The sequence below is a fragment of the Polypterus senegalus genome, chromosome 5 (assembly GCF_016835505.1).
Source record: "Polypterus senegalus isolate Bchr_013 chromosome 5, ASM1683550v1, whole genome shotgun sequence".
NCBI lineage: Eukaryota > Metazoa > Chordata > Cladistia > Polypteriformes > Polypteridae > Polypterus > Polypterus senegalus.
In genome coordinates this window covers 34,470,297-34,489,915 of record NC_053158.1, presented here as the reverse complement: position 1 = coordinate 34,489,915, position 19,619 = coordinate 34,470,297, and the positions used below count along the sequence as shown (strand labels likewise).

The 19,619-nt window shown below is 40.1% G+C and overlaps 1 protein-coding gene across 20 annotated transcripts in view; it reads right to left on the bottom strand.

Moving 5' to 3' along the window:
- Nucleotides 1-2,155: 2,155 nt before the first annotated feature.
- The window catches only part of dtna (dystrobrevin, alpha), a 480,591-nt gene continuing 463,127 nt past the window's right edge, over nucleotides 2,156-19,619 (bottom strand). For 18 of the 20 annotated variants that reach the window (XM_039754468.1, XM_039754466.1, XM_039754464.1 and 15 more), the window contains 2 exons: nucleotides 12,082-12,214; nucleotides 2,156-6,201 (listed from right to left, as the gene is read on the bottom strand). In XM_039754468.1, the coding sequence (XP_039610402.1) occupies nucleotides 6,025-6,201; nucleotides 12,082-12,214 (310 nt within the window). In that variant the 3' untranslated portion in view covers nucleotides 2,156-6,024. Of the gene's footprint in view, nucleotides 6,202-11,313; nucleotides 11,355-12,081; nucleotides 12,215-19,619 lie in introns of all 20 variants that reach the window. The other 2 variants (XM_039754474.1, XM_039754465.1) reach the window with 2 other exon arrangements.

Here is a 19,619-nt window from a genome sequence, read left to right as displayed (position 1 = left end):
GTCAGTGATTTGTGTCCATCCCTCCTTACAAGAGGCTCTTAATAATAATAATAATAATAATAATTCTTGACATTTATATAGCACTTTTCTCACTACTCAAAGCTCTTCAGTGATTGGGCAGCCACTTCAGCCACCGCTGCAGCATCCACATGGATGATGCGACGGCAGCCATTTTTACACCAGTATGCTCACCACACATGAGCTGTTAGGTGGTGAAGGGGTGAGCGAGAGAGCCAATTAGAGTCAGGAGGTGATTGGGTAGAATAACTATTAGTGGCCATGATGGGCAATTTAACCTGGACATTGGGATACCCAGGGACCTTTAATGACCACAGAGAGTCAGGACCTCGGGTTTACGTCTCATCTGAAGGGCAGCACCATTTTTAGATCCACATTCAGACCACAGGACAGGCGCCCCCTGCTGGCCTCACCAACACCTCTTCCAGCAGCAACCCAAGCTTTTCCTAGATGGTCTTACCATCCAAGTAGTGGCCGGGCCTGAGCAGGCTTAACTTCAGGTGGGCTGCGGTTGCTTCTTTTGTATAAAATCCTTGGCCTCAAGTCTGTTCCTCTCTCTCTCTCTCTCTCTCTCAGCCACTTGAACCTAAGCTTTATTTCAAAAGGGAGGATGTGGCACCTACTTGTCATTAACCTTTATATGTCCACCGTCTAAGAGTGTGACCTCTGTTGCCTTCCTGCCCTACCCCATTGCTTCTCAAACCATTATCTTGGAAGTATAAGCGTTGTGGCCTCTCCATCAATTGTCTGCTTTCTCTTCCAGGATTGCTCTTCTCTCTACTTCATACTGAGTGACGTTTCAGCCTCCAAGTGACCTGTTGGTGACAAGCAGAATGACAGAAATATAGCTGAGTGGCTCTCAAGTGACAGGGAAGATGTTGTGACCACTAGGGGGCATAACAGCACTCAGACCCCCAGACACAGTCATGGGTTCAAATAAAATTGTTTAATGTTCACCAATACCTCCGATACTCCCACCAAAAGGTAAACAGAGCTGATGCGGACTGTTCATTTATACTCCTTCCACACCACCCAGCAAGTGCTGTCCACCTCTCTCTGGAGGTGAGGTGGCCTCTATTTTATGACGGACCCAGGAGCCTTACAGTTCTACATTAGCGCACTGTGGAAGCCCCCCAAAGTGGGAACAGCTGCCCCTGGCAGCAACCATCACACTCAGTAGGGCTGCCTATTGGGACTGCAATTCCCTTTTGTTATTTTATTGATTTGGTTTGAAGAAAACAACATTCTGTACAAAAACGTCAAACCTATCAACCCACACCTGAGAGAAAGACAGGAGAGCTAACAACAAAAACAAATCTTTAAAAGCAACAAAGAAAGGAGAACGTCCTCCTCGCCAATTTAAATGATTATTCTAAGATTTGATTGATGAGATCCTGCCATATTTTAACATCAGTTAGCCGCTGACTTAGAAAAGGTGGGCTGGGATTCTTGTAGTCTATGTGCTAGTAGTGCGGTATCAGCCATTACAATCCTTTTGTCCTTCTCCACTTTAAGCCCCTCTGGGAGTCCACCAATCACAGCTGTTAGTGGGTTAGGCGGGATTGTGACACCAAGGCCATCTGAGAGGCACAAAGATTTTTGTCCAGAATGTTAATTTGGTGCACGCCCAATAGGACTACAATTCCCAGCATACCCCATTGGTGCCTGCACGGGGGTACCAGCACAGGTGCGTTGCCACCTAGAGTATCGGGGGGGCTGTATAATCGATGGCATTTTCTGCTGATCCATCTGTGGCACCATCCCAGTAAGAACCTCAGTCCAATGCCCTCTCCGGGTACGATGGACAGTACACCTGAAGACCCCTTAACTGAGCACCCAGTGGTGTCAAAGCAGTCACAGTACTGACCTGTGCCAAGCATTACCAAGACTCAGACATGAACATCAAGTCTTTTCCGTCTCTGTGGCTTACATTCTGCCAGTGAGAATTCACAGCCATAGAGCCAAGAGGGTCCAAAGGCTCTTACGCACTTTATCGGCGTATCCAGGCATTTTTCGAGACCCTCTTGTTAGTTCTGACAGCATGAAAACCCAATGAAATGAATAACCCCAACTCCATACTTAACTCACGAAGGGACACAACAACCAAATCAAAGGTGACAAATAAAGAAAGCTTAACTACTTTTTTAAAAAATCATCTCTTTAATGGAGAAAGAATTCCATTCCAAAATACAGACACACACTTAAATATTTTAATCACTTCAAAATATAACATATCCCAGTGGTTTCCAACACACAAAAAAACGATACTCAGCAACGATACAAAACAGACGTCAGTAGTTCTATTACAATACCGATGAATGATGTGAAATCCGTTGTCTTAGTGCGTCCACACTCAGAATAGGACCGCAGTCAAGTACAGCAGTAGCCAGAAAACATTTTCTTACAGTTAGTCTTGGCGACTTGACCGTTTTTCTTTTTACAATTTTTGGTTCAAAAAACAGTGTCCTTAGCGATAAAGGGCACAGCAGATTTGTTTCTATTTACAGCCTCTTTCAGCTGATTTGAACCATTTATTACTAATAATGTATTTATACATATATATATATATTTTTTTTTCATTATTTTTATAACTTAGCAACCAGGAGTTGCATTATTTACATGGCAACACTAAAGTGGTGATCTAACGGAAATGGCCGAAAACACATGAAATGAGCATTTTGTTTCTTCCTAGTAGTTGTTATTATGTTTATTATTATACCGCACTGCACTCCTCAGACCAGGACAGTGCATCACCCAAAATGGCCAAACACTGGCGCTGAATTTGTAACAGGCAGCCACAGCTGCCCTGCCTTCAAAGCCCTGAGGGGTCTTCCTGCCCTGAGAACGGGCGCAAGTCTGTGCTTACAAAGACATTTCTGTGTTTCATGCAATATGAAAATACTTATTTTTTTTTTGTTTCAACAAAGATCACACTGACATGTGCAGACAATAGTTTCCCATACAAATACTCTTTTCCTTTATTTATTATACAGTAAACAGCATTAAACATCTTTCGAGCAGCTAAGCGTTTCAGTCACGATCTGCTGGATTTTTACACGAGTGGCCGATTGGATTGGGTGGCAGAAGCCGCCATTTTATAGTTGAGTTAGTATTAGGGCCGGGTGGAAGGTCCAGCGAGACAAGCCGTCCCTGTTCACATTCACTAAGCACGCCACCCCGCTGGCCGCTCAAAGGTCACGTTTTTGATATGTTTGGATTGTTTTTTGGCTCCATAATTTGAACCTTGGCTTCGATTCATGTCTGTTATTGTGCCTCAGTGCAGACTTTAGTTAGCTCAGCTGTTCATGACTCAAAAATTCTAACAATCAGTTAAGTTTCAAACTGACAAATGTGCTTGTCTGCTGGCTTATATGAACTCTGCTTTTAGGTTTTCAACAGCTGTAGCCCATTCAAAGCGGGTTCTTCTTAATGTCAGACTTTAGTGGCCCACACACCCCACACTTTTCGTTTATCTGAATGAAATTTAAGCAAATGGCACTTGCGTTCGGTCTCAGTGAAACGCTCATCCACACTGCACTTGCATATGTCATGTGGGCGGGCGGGAGGTGGAAGGCGAGACACGTAAGGCCAGGAGAGTATTGATGGACAGACAAATCTTCACAGTGTTCACATCACTGGCAGGGTGTGCCAGCCCAGAATATTGCCTGTACTATAAGGGTCTTGCTTGCCCTCCATCAATGGGATGAATCCGTTCTGCACACAGACGTCTTCGAGCTGTTCAGGTCCGACAGCCTGAAACACCTCAGCGACGTCACTGTGCCTTTACCTCCCGGTCATCGTTTTACAACAATAAACCGATAGCCCAGTTAGATCAGGGTGACTTCTCCTTCTACCGTTTCAGTCCTAAACGTATCCTAGTTGTTCTGAACACCACTCTTCAGCCCTTCAATTAAAGCTCCTCTTGTGTTCTTATAATGTGGGACACTTCTGAAGATCTAAAGTTAGCAGACTTCTGCTTCTTGTGTGTACTGCCTCAGAAGGTTGGCCCACTTGTATGCCTGTTTCTGAATGAGGACAACAGCTGCTTAAATTGCTTACTGTCGACCCTTGCAGAAATGCCCATCTAATTCGCAGAGCTAATCTGGTGGTGTCACGGGGGACATCATAACAACAGCTCTGTCCCACTTGGGTTACTCACATTGGTTTGTCTTCACTTGACTACGAGGTGCACTTCATTCGCTTAATTGGGCTCAAGAGGTGCACTGGAGCCCGTGTGGTTTAATTACGAGACTCTAAACCCAGGGGCCTAAACAAAACCAAGGCAACAAAAACGTGTGGTTATAATTCACCCATTCAGACACGTCAAAGTTAAAGATGACAAACTCCTACTCAATCTGCAAGCATATCATATAAAACTGAATGGAAAAATTTAAACTGGGGAAAAAAAACCCCAGCGGCACTGATGCGAGAATTTCCAGCAGAGGTCAGCGTTGTACAGGTAGTGAGACACTCGCTGGCCGTTCTTCAAAGCCTCAACCCCCTAAAGCAGTGCTGGAGAAGCAGCAGGTACAGATGGAGATGAAGGCTCTTCTTCTCCTCTTCTTTACGGTTGCTTTGTAAACTGTGTCAGCTTCGCCATTTATGTTCTCCTGCACTTTTTCAGCACACCTGCTTTCTCCTGAAGCTCCTGCATTTCACATTCACTTCCTCGACTAATGCAGGTCAAAATGACAGAGTGCGGTCTTAAACAAAGTGACATAAGGATAAAAAGTACGCCATTCTACGTTTCATGTCTTTGTGTGCCTCTTTAGTGCCTCCAAAGATCAATGATAAACACATCTTTTCTCTGGGTTTTATTTAGAATATTTTGCTTCACCAGAGCGCAGACACACAGAATCGGACACTCAGTACATAATCTCATTGTAAGTGCGCCACACACACCGACAGACAAACCACTTTATGAAAAAAAAGCCCAGCAGAACTAAAAATCCAAAGTAGATTCCCTAAAATGGCAGCAGGCCACCCTTCTCCTCCCTGCCACTTCATGTCAACGTTCTTAACTGCTCCTTAAATGCTGCCTGATAAAAATCTTTTCACCTACACAAGCCTTTCACTCATCCTCCCGGGTTTCTCACATGCAGTGCACAAGTTGCCAGTCTGGCAGAGAAGACACCAAATAAATCAAAGTGGTATGGGAGTGGCGGATTCGTAAGCTCACGTCTAAATGGCATGACAACAGTTAGCCAAAGGCCTTGACACAACAAAACACAATCATTCACTTCATTCCAACATATCCATGCTTTCTTAAAAGGAACAAACAAAGATCGTGTGACAGATAATGGAGGATTAAAAATAGCTTCTGTAGTGACTCCATTTGTACGGAAGTAGAAAGGCTCGACTCTGTGAAAGGTTTCTTAGTTCGGTTGAGTTTTTCCAAAGAAATATGAAAATCACAAAATGTACGTACTATACATACGTGTATATGTGGCTACAAGCGAATTATACATGTATATACCGTATGCAAGATGTGGATTCACTCTAGGGAACGGGTAAAAGGACCCACTGATGGAAATATGAATTACATATGGCTGACTTCATCACAGATGAACAAAACAGTGAAAAAGCACAAATCGCTCTCCATGTCAATGAATCCACCCAAGCCAAATGAAACTTTTTTTTCTGCTGATGTATGTTGTTTTACTCGTTCTTTAAAATTCACGATCATGTTCATAACCCATCTTTTGGGTGAGTTTTACCACAAAAAAAAGATAAAGCAGTAACCAAAATCCTACATAATCAACATCAACGATAAAAATGAAACTCTGCTAGTTTAAATGTCATCATTACTACGCACGTTAATCATACATTGGTGAGCAATGCACATCAGCAGCCTGACTGGCACTGGTTTGGTCAGCCCTGTTAGTTCCAATAAAATGAATATGCTGCTGTTTAGAAGAAAAAAAAAAAGAAAAGAAAAAAACCTTCAAACAAAAAAAATGAGCATGTAAATCATAAAACACACATTTAACTACAATCTTCAAACAGTTACAAAACTCTCATTCTCAGGATGGCTGCAGGATTTTTTTTTTTCATGAGACGTTTCATATGTTCATTCCATTCTTCATTTTGGACCAGAAGGCCTTCCTCATCGTCCGTCCGGACGCAGCTGTCATCATCGTCGGTTCTCGCGTAGCTCTCGTCGTCTGTTTGGCCGTGGCTCACCTGCGGAGATTTCAACAGGAGTGAACTCACAAGTTAACGTTTGCTGTCCTCACACTCCTGGACTGAGCTCAGTCACTCCACTCACACACAGCATGGCGTAACATCCTCCACAATGATTAACACACAAGTGTGTGGTCACAGATAACTGAATGAGAGGGCGGCTGAAAGACAGACTGTTAACATGGCCACTGACTTGTAGTTGATGACATGACTGTGTTACTGATGGAAATTTGACCATCCATCCATCCATCCACTTTCTAAACCCATCCATTCCATTTGCAGGGGGCTGGAGATTATGCAAGCAGCGTTTGGTGCAAGTCAGGAACTAACTAGAGATGGAGCACCAGTACAGAAAAAGGATGCCAACTCTCACCCACTCAGTCTTGCTGGGCTATTTTAGAGGAAACACACTTAACACACTTGGAGGATACAGACAGCTATTGAAGAACCCACTCAGATATTAGGAGGAGATGTAAATACCACCCATAGAGTGAGGGGGCCTCAACACTCCTAGAGCTACTGTATAAGCAAACAACGATAACATCTGTATCACCCAGGAGACATTAGACATGTCACGTCACTTTCTGACCTGCTTAATCCACACCAAGGTCGTGGGGGCGCTGGAGCCTCTCTCAGAGAGCACAACACTGGACAGGGCGCCTGTCCATCACAAGGCATATTTAGTGTCACCAATTCACCTAACCTGCATGTCTTTGAACAGTGGGAGGAAGCGGGAGCACCTGGAAGAAACCAACGGAGACACAGGGAGAACATGCAGACTCCAGGTGGGGAGGACCCAGAACGTGAACCTTACTGCAAGGCAGCAGCACCACCACTGCCCCACTGCACCGCCCCTTTCGACAGAATGTCTTCAGTTAAATAGTAGATCACAGACTCAACGAAATCAAAAGGATGTGCCCTCACAACAAACACCCAAGAGACACTTCTTCACATGAGGGGTTTATGGGAATACCAGCTCAGGTAGTTGAAGTGGATACCTTAAAAGCATTTAAACGCAAGCTGCTTAAGATGTTTGAATGAGATGGATTAGCTGACCAAGAAAGTGCAACAGACTGGGATTGCCTAAGCCAACTTGTAAATTATCTTTAAACGAAAGACAGCACAATTGACTATTAAAAGAAGAAGTCTTTCTCATTGGGGGTTATGTTCCTGCTTTGTGTTGTCACTGCAATGCAGACATGAATTTAGTAAGCCCTGCAGTACTGTGGAGGGGCTATTTTATCTCTGACAAACTAATTATAATAATAATACTACATTTTATTTATATAGCACCTTTCCCGTGCTCAAAGTGCTTCACAGAAATTCAAAATGAACAACAGGGACTATAAAACACTGGAGCAGGGATGTGCGGTCATGGGAGGCATCTGCCTCACCTGTCATCCTGAAAAATAAAAAAAACACTAATAATGATAACAAAGTAAATTTGTCCACTGGTTTGTGCTATAAATCTGTTTTCTGCGTCATTCCAATAATTTAGATCATTTTTATAGTCAAAATCACGGAATTTGCACATTTCCTGTTCAAATTCAGGGGAGGAACACGAGATGCGGCAGCGACGAGCCTCCCCTTAACCCGGACTGCGCTCTCCCTCACACACTAGGTTGACGCATGCAGTTGGCACGTGCCTGTTGCTGTCTGTCTGTATGTCGCCGACATAATGTTTACAGACATGTTTATTATACAACTTGACTTTCCACAGTCTGGCTAATATCTTTAATGAAAGTGTGTGACATATTTAGTCTTGCTGATTGGACATAAAATCGAATGAAAAGGCACTCTGAAGGGGGCGCATGTGAGCCCATCAGGTGCTTGTTGCTGCTGTTCTTCTACGCAAAGGCTCTGGACGCCAATAAGTTAATGATATCAGAAAGTCAAGTGCACTGCAGCGGTCCGTTTATTTTTATTGTTTGTTCCGGCTAACTGCCAAAATTGAAGATTAAGATTTTTAAAACTAAAGGAAAATAAGGAGGAGTTTTACAAAATATTGAAAGAGATTTTCGTGGAGAAGGACAGACACATGGATATCATTTACAAATAAAGGTAAGACGATAAACGGTTTTCAATGTCATAAAAAATTGGACCTGACTAAGAAAAAAATCAATCTAATATTTAAAAACTACATTTTTACCTTAAATAATATATTCTTTTGTTTTTTCTTGTTATCCTTTTGTTGAACAGTCTGTATTAAAATTGAATAAAGCATCAAAATGAAAAGCTTTTAAAAACAACTAAATCATTCATTGAAGGTCAAAAGTGAAATCCGTTTTTTTGTACACCACTCTATACTTTCCTGTGTATTGAATGAGTATGAATTGTGGAATTGCAACAGCAAATTTAGAACACATGGAGGGTGAGGAGCAAATGTGCTCTCTCCGCTATACATGTAACTTTCTTTCTTTGCCAAATATCCACCATACCGATGTTTGTGTAAAAAATGATGATGACATATAAAACATAACCAGCAGTCAATGTGCAGGCTGCCAACTGAATAGATAATAAACTACTCTTTGGGGTTCATATATTTGTAAACCTGACTCTGAGTGCCTCACCAGCCATGAATCTCACTGCATGTCACTGCACTGGAGAGAAGTAATATCTGCATGAAACACCAAATAAAGATAACTACAGGAAACATCAAGATCTGAATTAGAATGAGAGACAACAGACCAGAAAAACAATTAAAAAGAAAAACATACTACAAAAATCTTTGAAGATATAAGATAATTTGTGAGACAAACGCAAATCATCCTGAGCACCAGGACTGAAAGAAAGATCAGAGTGTCAAGGTAAGTTAAATTTCTAAACAAATGAGTTTTAAGTTGATTTTTGATAGAATGAATTAAGTTGGCTAATCTCATTAATTTAGCGAGGTTGCTCCAAAGTCTGGGCGCTATAGACCTGAAGGTTCTGTCACCTGTAGAGCACAATGAAATTGTCAGTGAATCGGTGGACCTTAGTGGGTGACAGTGGAGGTTAGTAATGTAGTGCAGTGCAGAGCCATTGAAAGGTTTATAAGTTAGAAACAGAAATTTATATCAATTTCATAAGGAGAGGAATGACTGAACACAAGATAATGTTACGGAGGTGGAAGTAACAACGTTTCTTAATGTGATTTACAGTAAGTGGCTAGAATAAGAAAAAGAGGAAACAAAAATGACACCAAGAAAAAAGAAAAAGAAGGTCTGATTACATCATCACCAAGATGACTGAAAAATGCTCAGTTTCTTAAACTGAGCTTTAATGCCATTTAGCATGACTCTGGCTGTGTTGCAGTTTAAATTTTAAAGAGTTATGTTACATCCAGTTTTTAATTCAACTGAGGAAAGGTCTCAGGTGAGAAGTTTCTGATGAACTTCCACTTTTAAAATTCAAATTGATCTGAGTATCATCCATCCATCTATATCCTAACACAGGGTCCTGCTGGAGCCAATCCCAGGGCACAAGGCAGGAACAATCCCTGAGCAGTGCGCCAGCCCACCGCAGGGCACACACACACACCCACAAACCAAGCACACGCTAGGGACAATTTAGGATCGAGTATCATTTATATAAAAATGATAACCCAGTCCAAAGCTACAAATAATATGGCCAAGGGGAAGTGTGAAGATACAGATCATCAGTGGGACGAGGACAGAGCCTTGCAGAAACTAATAGTTCAGAAAAGAAGCCTCATGTATCCTTAAGCCTTCTCTTATGTATGAAAAATGTTGTCATTTATACATTGTGTGACGGAAATGTATGCAAATACCTTTACATGAAAAGCCTGCAGTGTGCACTTTAATCAAGACTGAATTGTTTGATTTGTAAGTACAGGGTAACTGTCATTCCCTCCAGAGGAGGACACTTTCCCCAGTAGAATCTCCAGTTGTCTCACTGATATCTCAACTTGGATGAAGAAATACCTTCTCCATCTCAATCTGGAAAAGACAGAGCTCCTTGTTATCCCAGCCTGTCTGTCTATTCAGTACTCTGTCTCGGTTAAGCCCGACTCATTATCACTAATATCTCAAACTTCAGGACACAACCTTGGGCTTGATCATCCATGGCCAGTTATCCTTCATTGATCATATCACAACTGTCTCTTGTTCATGTAAATTCACTCTGCAAAACATCCACCAGATCAGGCCACATACTAAGGATTAAGCAGCACAACTTTGGGTGCAAGCATTGATCTCATCATGTCTGGACTACTGCAGCTCTTTACTGGAAGAGGTACCTGCATGTACTATCAAAATGCAGTGACACGTCATGTATTCTACATTCAAGATGGGAGCACGTCGCTCCCCTTCTCAGGTACATCTTATTGGCTCTTTATTGGAGCTCGGAATAAGTTCAAATCTTTGATGCTTGCCTCCAGAGTAGTCAGTGGATCAGCACCTTTGTATATGTAGGCACTCATGCTGTCCTATGCGCCTTCATGTTTGCTCGGGTCTGCTAGTGAATAGTGTCTAGTGGTACCAGCTATCCGTGGCATCAAATCACAATCCAAACTCTTTTCACGTGTAGCTCCTAGCTACTGGAACGAGCTACCAAGCTCCAACTGAACTGTGTTTAAACAGTGTTTGTAGACTCTGTAGTTCTGTGAAGATTGTTCAAATTTATAACAGTTCTTAACAGCTAAGATAAGAGTAATTAGTTTTGTGATGTTCTGTTTGGGTTAGAGCTCTTTACTTGTCATGAGCAGTTTTGTAACCTTGTCCTGTAAAACCCTAGCATCACTTGATCATGTTTGACCTCTTTAGTAAGTTGCTTTGGGTAAAAGCGTCTGCTAAGTGAATTAATGTATATGTAAATGATTGCCACCTGGAGGTGCTCTGGCTTCCCACAACCTTGAAAGTAGAAAAAGCAGGTATTGAAAATGGACAGCCTGGCGACTGATTAAATTTGTGTATTTTTTGAAAGTCCTTACCACATTGTTCAAAAACATAACTCTACTTACCTGAAAGTAAACATTCACATTTAAAATCAGATTAAAAATCACCTATAAGCCCGAACCTTCATTTATGGCTAACATACAATAGAACCAGCTGCAAACTGAAGACAGGGAAAGGGAGGCGAGACATGGGGTGCCACAGCCAGTGAGGTACTTACTTTAGCAGAGAGAAAGCATGAGCTCATTCCTGTAAAGTGACCTACAGAAAGCAAAACACACGAGGAACACAAACACAAAAGAAAGAAGAAAAAAAACCAAAACTTTAGAAATCAAGAGTGCTGACAGTGAAGGCCACTATTTCTAGAAATGCAGTGCCCGCTAGACAGAATAAAACCCTTTATCCTGACTAGTATTTTTTACTTTAGAAAAGTTTCAGCCACATACTAAAGTTACCTTCAGTTAATCATTAATAATATTTACAATAAAATGCTGAATTTGATCCTAAATGCATTGTCTTTCAATAAAGAACTTGCAACCAGAAGATATTTCAGTATCATTGCTAATTCTTTCTGACACTAATGGATAACGGGCTGATGGATCTCTGCCACTGCCCAGTAGCTCATTCCCAATTACTTTTAGCATTATCTCTGATGCAAATACAGGGAATGTATTGATTTTCTTTAAAATGAAGGTCAGCAATGATTAACTGAATCTTAACTTCAGTCATTGTAGGGATGAAGCACTCAGTAGACACAACTACCAGATGTGCTTCTTGGAGGGTGAGAAAGAGAGCTGAACAAGCGAGCTGCACGACCTGTAAGCTGGAGACCAGTGTTGAAGCAAGTATTTTGGTATTTAAAGCATTGTTAAGTGTCATGAAACAAATTAAAAACTAACTGTGGTGACATTTAATTGAGAAGATCAACAATGCTACAGATCTCCTTTTTTGAGGCATGATGCTGTGAGCATCTCATAGGTTTCCTTACCATGTAGGCTTTCTCTTGCTGGCTTTGTTTGAGGTATTCCTCCATCTTTAGCTCATTCTCAAGCTGGCGAACAGAGTCATTCTCATAGCCGTCATCATCTGTTCTCACAAAGGATTCACCATCTTCTGTGCTACTGACCAACGACACAGGAAAAAAAAGATTGAGATGACATGTGGAAGAGTAGATGGGCATGTATTGTATTCTTTTTTGTTTAATAAAGCACCAGCTGATGGCATCCCCACATATACCAAAGGTCGATAAATGAATGTTCATTAATCAATGAATTCTAATGCTGCTGTCACAACTGAATCTTTCCATTCATAATATATATACGGTATATATATATTATTGGAGCATTATAAAATACAGCAGGCAATGTAGCTGACTAGTTAGACTTGAAATAGCAAGACAATGACACCAACAAAATGACCTACTCACGATTTAGAAAGCTTATACATTAATGATGTGCCGCATCTGGGTAATGGACTTTGGGGCAATGATAACAACAAAAGCCCTGAACATAATGTACTTCCTCCTCCCATCACACACGCACAAAACTCATTTTTAATTTTTGGATCTGTAGCCATGTATGAAGGTAAATTAATGTATGAATTTTTATTTAAGACAAATTTTAGTAGTGTCCTTCTATCACGAAACACTACTAAGCTTTATAATATTGTATTGTGAATGGGTTTTGAAAACACAGACTATAATCACATGCTACGCTTATTGCTTAGGCCATCTTTGATTGGATCCTACTCTTTACAACATCTCATTCCCTGATTGGTCAGTCTTCTCAAAAGAAAACCATATTCCAACATAGTGGGCATGCAAGAGTTGGTATCCATGGAGCATGTTGTGTTGCTTACTTGTATGTGTTTAAATTGTGCTTTTTACAGTTTGAATGTTGCATAAATTTTCAAAAGGCAAATAATTTACTGGTCACCAAATTCTTGCCATAGGCCCTGTGGCCAACGGGATAATAATCCCTACGAGGATGACACTTTCCTTGTCCTATTTCTACCAATGCACACATGCCCATTGTGGCTGAATGGCTATATCATATATTTTCAGTCGTTGTGGACAATTTTGTGGACAGATGGGATTTTTAAAAGTAAATGATATTTTTAAATGAAAATGCAGAAGTGTGTACATAGCCTGAGTACACAAAAACAAAAGATGTAATCACTTTGGAAATGTGTTCTGACATTGTTAATGATTCTAGCCAAAACAATATAATGGAAGGGATACAGACCTCAAGAACCCCACACAACAGGATATTCCTGCCCTTATCTCTGATCTAGGCCTACTAGAGAGGCCTCACCCCAAGGTGGCCTCATCCCAAATTAAAAAAGGAAAGCTTTGCAGCCTTCATGGTCCAAGAATTCAGAGTTCAAAGAATTTCAAAATTGCCCTTAAGAACAGAGGAGATCCGTAAACTCCTGGTCCATGGACACCAGCAAAACAGAATTTCTTTATAATCAAAGATACACTATGTATTAAAGAATTGAAAGGACCAACACAAAACAAGCAAGGCATAAGACAAGAACAAAAAATAAGGCTAAAGCGGTTTGCCTAAAAAGACAACCCAAATCGAACAGATAAAGTCAATAATCCGAAAAGCAACCCACAAAATACAGCAAACATTCACAAAAATAGAAAATCTGAACAATACTCATGATGATGTGAATTCCACAATTCTATCACAATGTCACTCTGATGAACTTTAACCCTCAGCCAGAAACAGTGACATCAGAGGTGACCTGGCCTCTTGAGGCTATCTATACCCACAAAACACAAGACACGTAACAGTACATTTTTTACATTATGTGTACATACAAAGAAATAACAAAAAATACAAGATTAACAAAAACATATAATTACATACTGTAACTGTAAAAAAGACAAAACAAACCCAAAAGCAGAACTAACAACATAGAAATAAAACAACAGAACCATTAATCAAAGAAATAAATAAGCCAACAACCCTGGCTTAACCATTACACATGAAACTTTTTACTTTTTCATTTTCCCCTCTGCAAGAAAATTCAAGAAAGATAATTACATAGAGGGGAGCTTGATGGGGCAGTGAGCATCACAGATCTAGTCTCCTGGGTTCAAATGTTGCATCTGGACATGCTCATGTGGAGTTTGAATGTTGTGCCTGTGGCTGTATGGGTCCTTCATCCAGGTACTTTGGGTTTACACTCACATCCCAGATGGTGTACTGGTTGGGTTAACTAGTGATTCCAAATTGGCCACTGTGTCAGAGGACCCTGTAATGGACTGTCGTGCTGTGCAGGGCTGTTTCCTGCCTTGGATCAGATGCAATCAGGATTGGGCCTAGCCCCCTGTGAGTTTGAATTTCCTATAGATCAACAAGGGGCTATTGCCTTGAGGGGCATCTTTAATATATCTTTGGACATTTACATTATTTTTTAACTTTTAAATCCATGGATCTCATTTTAGGCCTGTATTGTCTAAAGCCTGCCTGTAAATTTAGGGCTGTCTGCCTGAGATGATGCCTACTTGTGGGTCTTTTAGAGGCCTCATACCCTTTTTTCTATTTATTTTATTTTCTATTTCATAAACATAACAGAACGGGATTAAGTGTGGTTTAAAAATATTACGGTGTGATTCAATTTTTTGCTATTATTGGGTGAGGGTCCTTGTCAAGCTCTTTGCATTGAACCAGATTTATTAGCAATAACAAGAAATATGAACCTGCAGTGGGCTGGCGCCCTGCCCAGGGTTTGTTTCCTGCCTTGCGCCCCATGTTGGCTGGGATTGGCTCCAGCAGACCCCCCATGACCCTGTAGTTAGGATATAGCGGGTTGGATGGAAGAAATATGAACTGTAGTAGTATTTAATGTTGCTATTACATCACCATGTGAGTTTCTTTATAGTGCACAATTTGGACCGTTTTATACAAGAAAAGCTTATGACCTTAAAAAAAAAAAAACTGTTTAGGCAATATGGTACCTAAATATATAAGGAGGCAAACTATTCTCCCTCTCTCTGAACTGATCAAACCACACAATGGATCTCCTAAGATGACCTGTCCACTGCTAGCTTCTCAAGATCACTGAGTTTTGTGATACACATCTTCAAGTCCGCCTTGAACATATTTTTGTTATGCTTTTGTTGGCCTCTTCCAAATGACGTACATTCTTGAGCTGACTGTGAAGTACTTTATTACTTTTGAAAGCTAAATTACCTCAGAACAGCTTTTCATGAAGAGCTTCTGCTGCTTCCAATTTTCGGTTATTTCGTTTTCTTAAATATGCGCTTATTTCTGCGTCAATTGGCTCATTTAATATATATATTTATTCTTTTTTTTTAACTATTCAACCAGTATATTAAAATATGCAATCAGAGTGTTTGTATGTGTGCGTGATCGGCATACAGTGGATATGTCATGGTGTTGAGTGCACGTTAACTGGCTTGATGTACTAGGATTGTAATCCCTTAACAGTTTAATGTGATTTTCTAATGACATAATGAACATTTAGGGCAAATACAGGTGCAAATAGCAATGCATTCTCAAGGGGGGCACCAGCTTACTGTCACTTAGACCTCTGTGTAACTGTCTTTAAAATGATATGTAGTACTAGAATGACAGAGCAACATCTTAATAGACTCCATGGATATCTGCCAAGGTATCAAACAGAATGTATACCTAATGGATGCCACTGACATCAGTTTAAATGCTCAAGACTGACAGAGAACAAGACAAGTCTCCACATGGAATCAGGTCATCAGTGAAAACCCTCAAGGATTCATGCTAAATGTGTTGCGCTTTGTAATTTATATTAATGACCTAGATTCAGATGTGTAGATGCAAGTAACCTTGTGTAAGTAGCATGAATAATATATGTAAGACAGATAAAGCCAAATATCATGAAACAAATTTTAGAGTTTACACACATTTTACATTCTCGTCTTCTGAGCAATGCACTGAAGCAATAAAAACTGAAAAAATGTAGTGCTATGGCACAAACAAAAAGGCTGAATACAAAATAAGGGCCACTGGAGTGCACAGCAGAGGGGCAGGATTTGTGCCTCCCTTTTATGTTGACTGTAAACTCATGCCCTAATGACAAACTACAGTATATATTCATATTTTGCTGCTGAGCTTTGCTTTTATTTTACAGTGGAACCTTGAGATACGAGTTTAATTCATTCCAGCACTGAGCTCGCATAGCGAATTTTTCATATCTAGAACAAACTTCCCCATTTAAAATAATGGAAATCCAGTTAATCCGTTTCGCAACCCCAAAAATGTCAACATAAAAATCAATTTTCCTAACAAATAACACTGATAAATAATATATACAAGTGGAACCTCGGTTTGCAAGTCACTTGGTTTACAAGTGTTTTTCAAGACAAGCTAAATTTTTTAATTAATTTTGACTTGATAAAACGAGCGATGTCTTGCAATACGAGTAGTATGGATACACTTTGTCTGCTGAGCGTCATGTGATCATAACTGAGCTGATGGTTCTTCTCTCTCATGTGTGTCTCTCTCTCCTTATCTCTCTCTCGCTCTCCTGGCTCGTGGCTCTTTACGCGAGCCAATGCTCGTATTTAAATCCGAATTTTTCGTTCATACTTTCCTCTTATCTTGAATTTCTCGTATACAGAGGTGATCATATCTCGAGGTTCCACTGTATTTATTTTAATTTTGCATTGTAGCAACTTTGCAACTTCTATCATCTTCATAAAAGAAAGGCTAGGAGCCGAACAATGCACACAAAGCTAAACCAATGATGCACGAGTGTTGCTAGACTGGGAAGGAATTTGATTGGATTGTGCAGGTAATATGTGCAATCTGACAATGCAGAATTTAACACGACTGGATAAATGGTTGTCAATGAAAAATGAAACGATTTGGAACGAGAACAAGTACGTTACATTATTCATATGAATTATTCAAGTTTTTCTAGTGTAAAACTTAATATTTTATATTAAATAACTTATTTTGAGCAAATACACTCCATACTATTATCAACAATTTTATTGCATGTATTTAGAGGAAAAATAATAAGTTAAATAACCCAAAACTGATTGCCTTATGAAAGTCCTATAATTCTTGTATATCTTGTAAAAGTAGTGAAAAACACTAAATGTAGAACAAGCACCAAGTGAACAACAGTTTGAATGTTAAACTTCTGAAAGTATATGAACCTGCAGCTACTGTTTTCTCAGCTGATAGCAAGAACAGGTTTCATTAATAGTGGCTAATGGAGTAGTCCTTAGCCTGCTCATCCCGTCAACAGAGATCCTAAGGACTGCCTTTGATGCCCACTGCAGTTTATACCAATTATTAGTGGCTTGACCTCCAGCTTCAAAGATACTTAACTTTATAAGGGCAAATTCTTGCTTCCAGGAAAAAACAACACCGATTGTAGCTTGCGGCCTGTAGCAGGAAGAAATCTCCTGAAGTCAACTTCACGTTGTTAGTTCTCCTGCAGCCACTCCAGCCTCTTTCACGGTGTCCTACATCCGTTTAATGTCTTTTATTCCCTAACTAGTTTTGGTGACCTTCCTTTCTGCCTCAGAGTCACTACCCTTTGTTGACGCCATGTTTGGTCCAGTCCCCATCCAGTTAAATAATATAAACAAATACACAGATCATGTGAAAAACATCTACTGAATTAAACAGTGCAACAATTACAAAAACAGGTGAAACTAATGAATTAAGCAATTAGACCCAGTAAACACATCACAAAGTTATCCAGATGGTCAGATGAGAAATGACTGATGTCTGAACTCAGAGTGTTACACTCCTCACTTATTTTACGCAAGAGTAATTGACAAACCTGCTGACCTTCTTCAAGCAGATTGAGGTAGAAAATGTCTTTCCCTGTTTGAGTGAATTCCTCAGAATGTATGCCACATTACCTGTCACAACTGCCCTTAGCTGAGTGCTCACTTTCAAAGCAGAAAATGGTGAAATCAAAACTGCACAACAGCAGTGTAGAGGAGAGGCTTTCTGACCTCCTTCTCCTTATAGCTGTAAAAGACCTTGCCATAGACCAATCTAAAGATGCTGACATATTCAACCAGATGTTATATATCCAGAAACAGCTTAAGAAATGAACCCAAGTAACAGAAAGATGGTTTCCTCTGCATACTGTTTACACAGGGCACATAACAATTAGCTTTACATGTTGTAACTTTATACGTGGTTTTCTTTTTAGTTAGGAACACTCTTTAGATTTTCAACAAAAGAAAAGTTTCCTTTTGATGCCTTGAAAATAAAGATAAACTATTTAATATTAAAATTTTTGCATTAGCTCATTAAATGTCATTCTAAAGACTGGTTACTATTATGGCCAGATATGAGTATAATTACATTATAATCTAAGTAATCGTTTTTCTATTGACTTTAGTTAAATTTCTGTAATGTGCCCCTTTATCACTCTCTACATGCCTCAGTAATGGGCATTATACTATTGCGAACTAACACCTCCAGAATACTGTTTGAAACTGCCATCATCATGCTGTAAAACTGAGAGAGCAGTCACAAGATTACAAGGCATGTTCTTGTTAAACATTCCAAGGGAAATTAACCTCTTTAGTCCTGAAATGAGAAAGTGACACTGACACCAAACCCTGATTCAAAATTCTTAAATTCACTGATAAAATTAATCCAACAGAATTCTTTACACTTAAGGGTAAATAACATGCTCGAAAACACCAGTGGAAATTAAAGGGAAGTGCATTTAGGACTGAGGCCGTGAAGCACTGCTTTATCCAGAGAACTGAGGGAGTCTGGAACAAACAAAAGAGACGTGGAGTTGAAGCAGAAATCTTCACGAGCTTTAAGAAGAATTGGGATGAGATATTGGGACAGCTTAGTTATTAGCTAAACAGATGAGTCTGATGGGCTGAATGGTCTCTCATCATTTACTAAATTTCTTAAGTTCTTATTTCAGTTATGAATCACATACTTGAGAATACTGGAGAAAACTGAAGGGAAGCACATTTGGGGTAGGAGTATGGAGCATCAAGGTTGATGGATGGGATGCTCGCCTCTCATCTGAAAACTTTCCAATGTCCTTACAGTGCAGTTACAATAAAAGAAATGATAACATCAAGTACAGCTTCATTTAACACTGATAAGGCTAATGCCTTAATAAATAAGGAATTAAGTCAATGTTAGGATGTGGACTTTGATTTAAAAAAAATTGCTGAGATAAAAATCCTCAGGAATCCAAATGTCTAAGAGTTAGAAATCTCCTATGCTATCTAAATCAACATGAAGAAATCTTATAAAACTTCCTTATCCATTTCAAGAGTACAGTTAAGGCTGGTTTATACTTCATGCTCAGAATGTGTACGCACATGCATCATGGCTGCCACACGTTCCCAGCGTTTTGATGTGTCCTCTGAGCATGTTGTCAGAAATTAACATGTGTTTGAGTTGCAGTACCAGCAAAAATATGGGTGGCATGTGAGTTTTGGTACATGACATCAGCATCGATATTTACTATCAACATGTGATGGCAAGCCGCACTACAGCTCCAACAGAA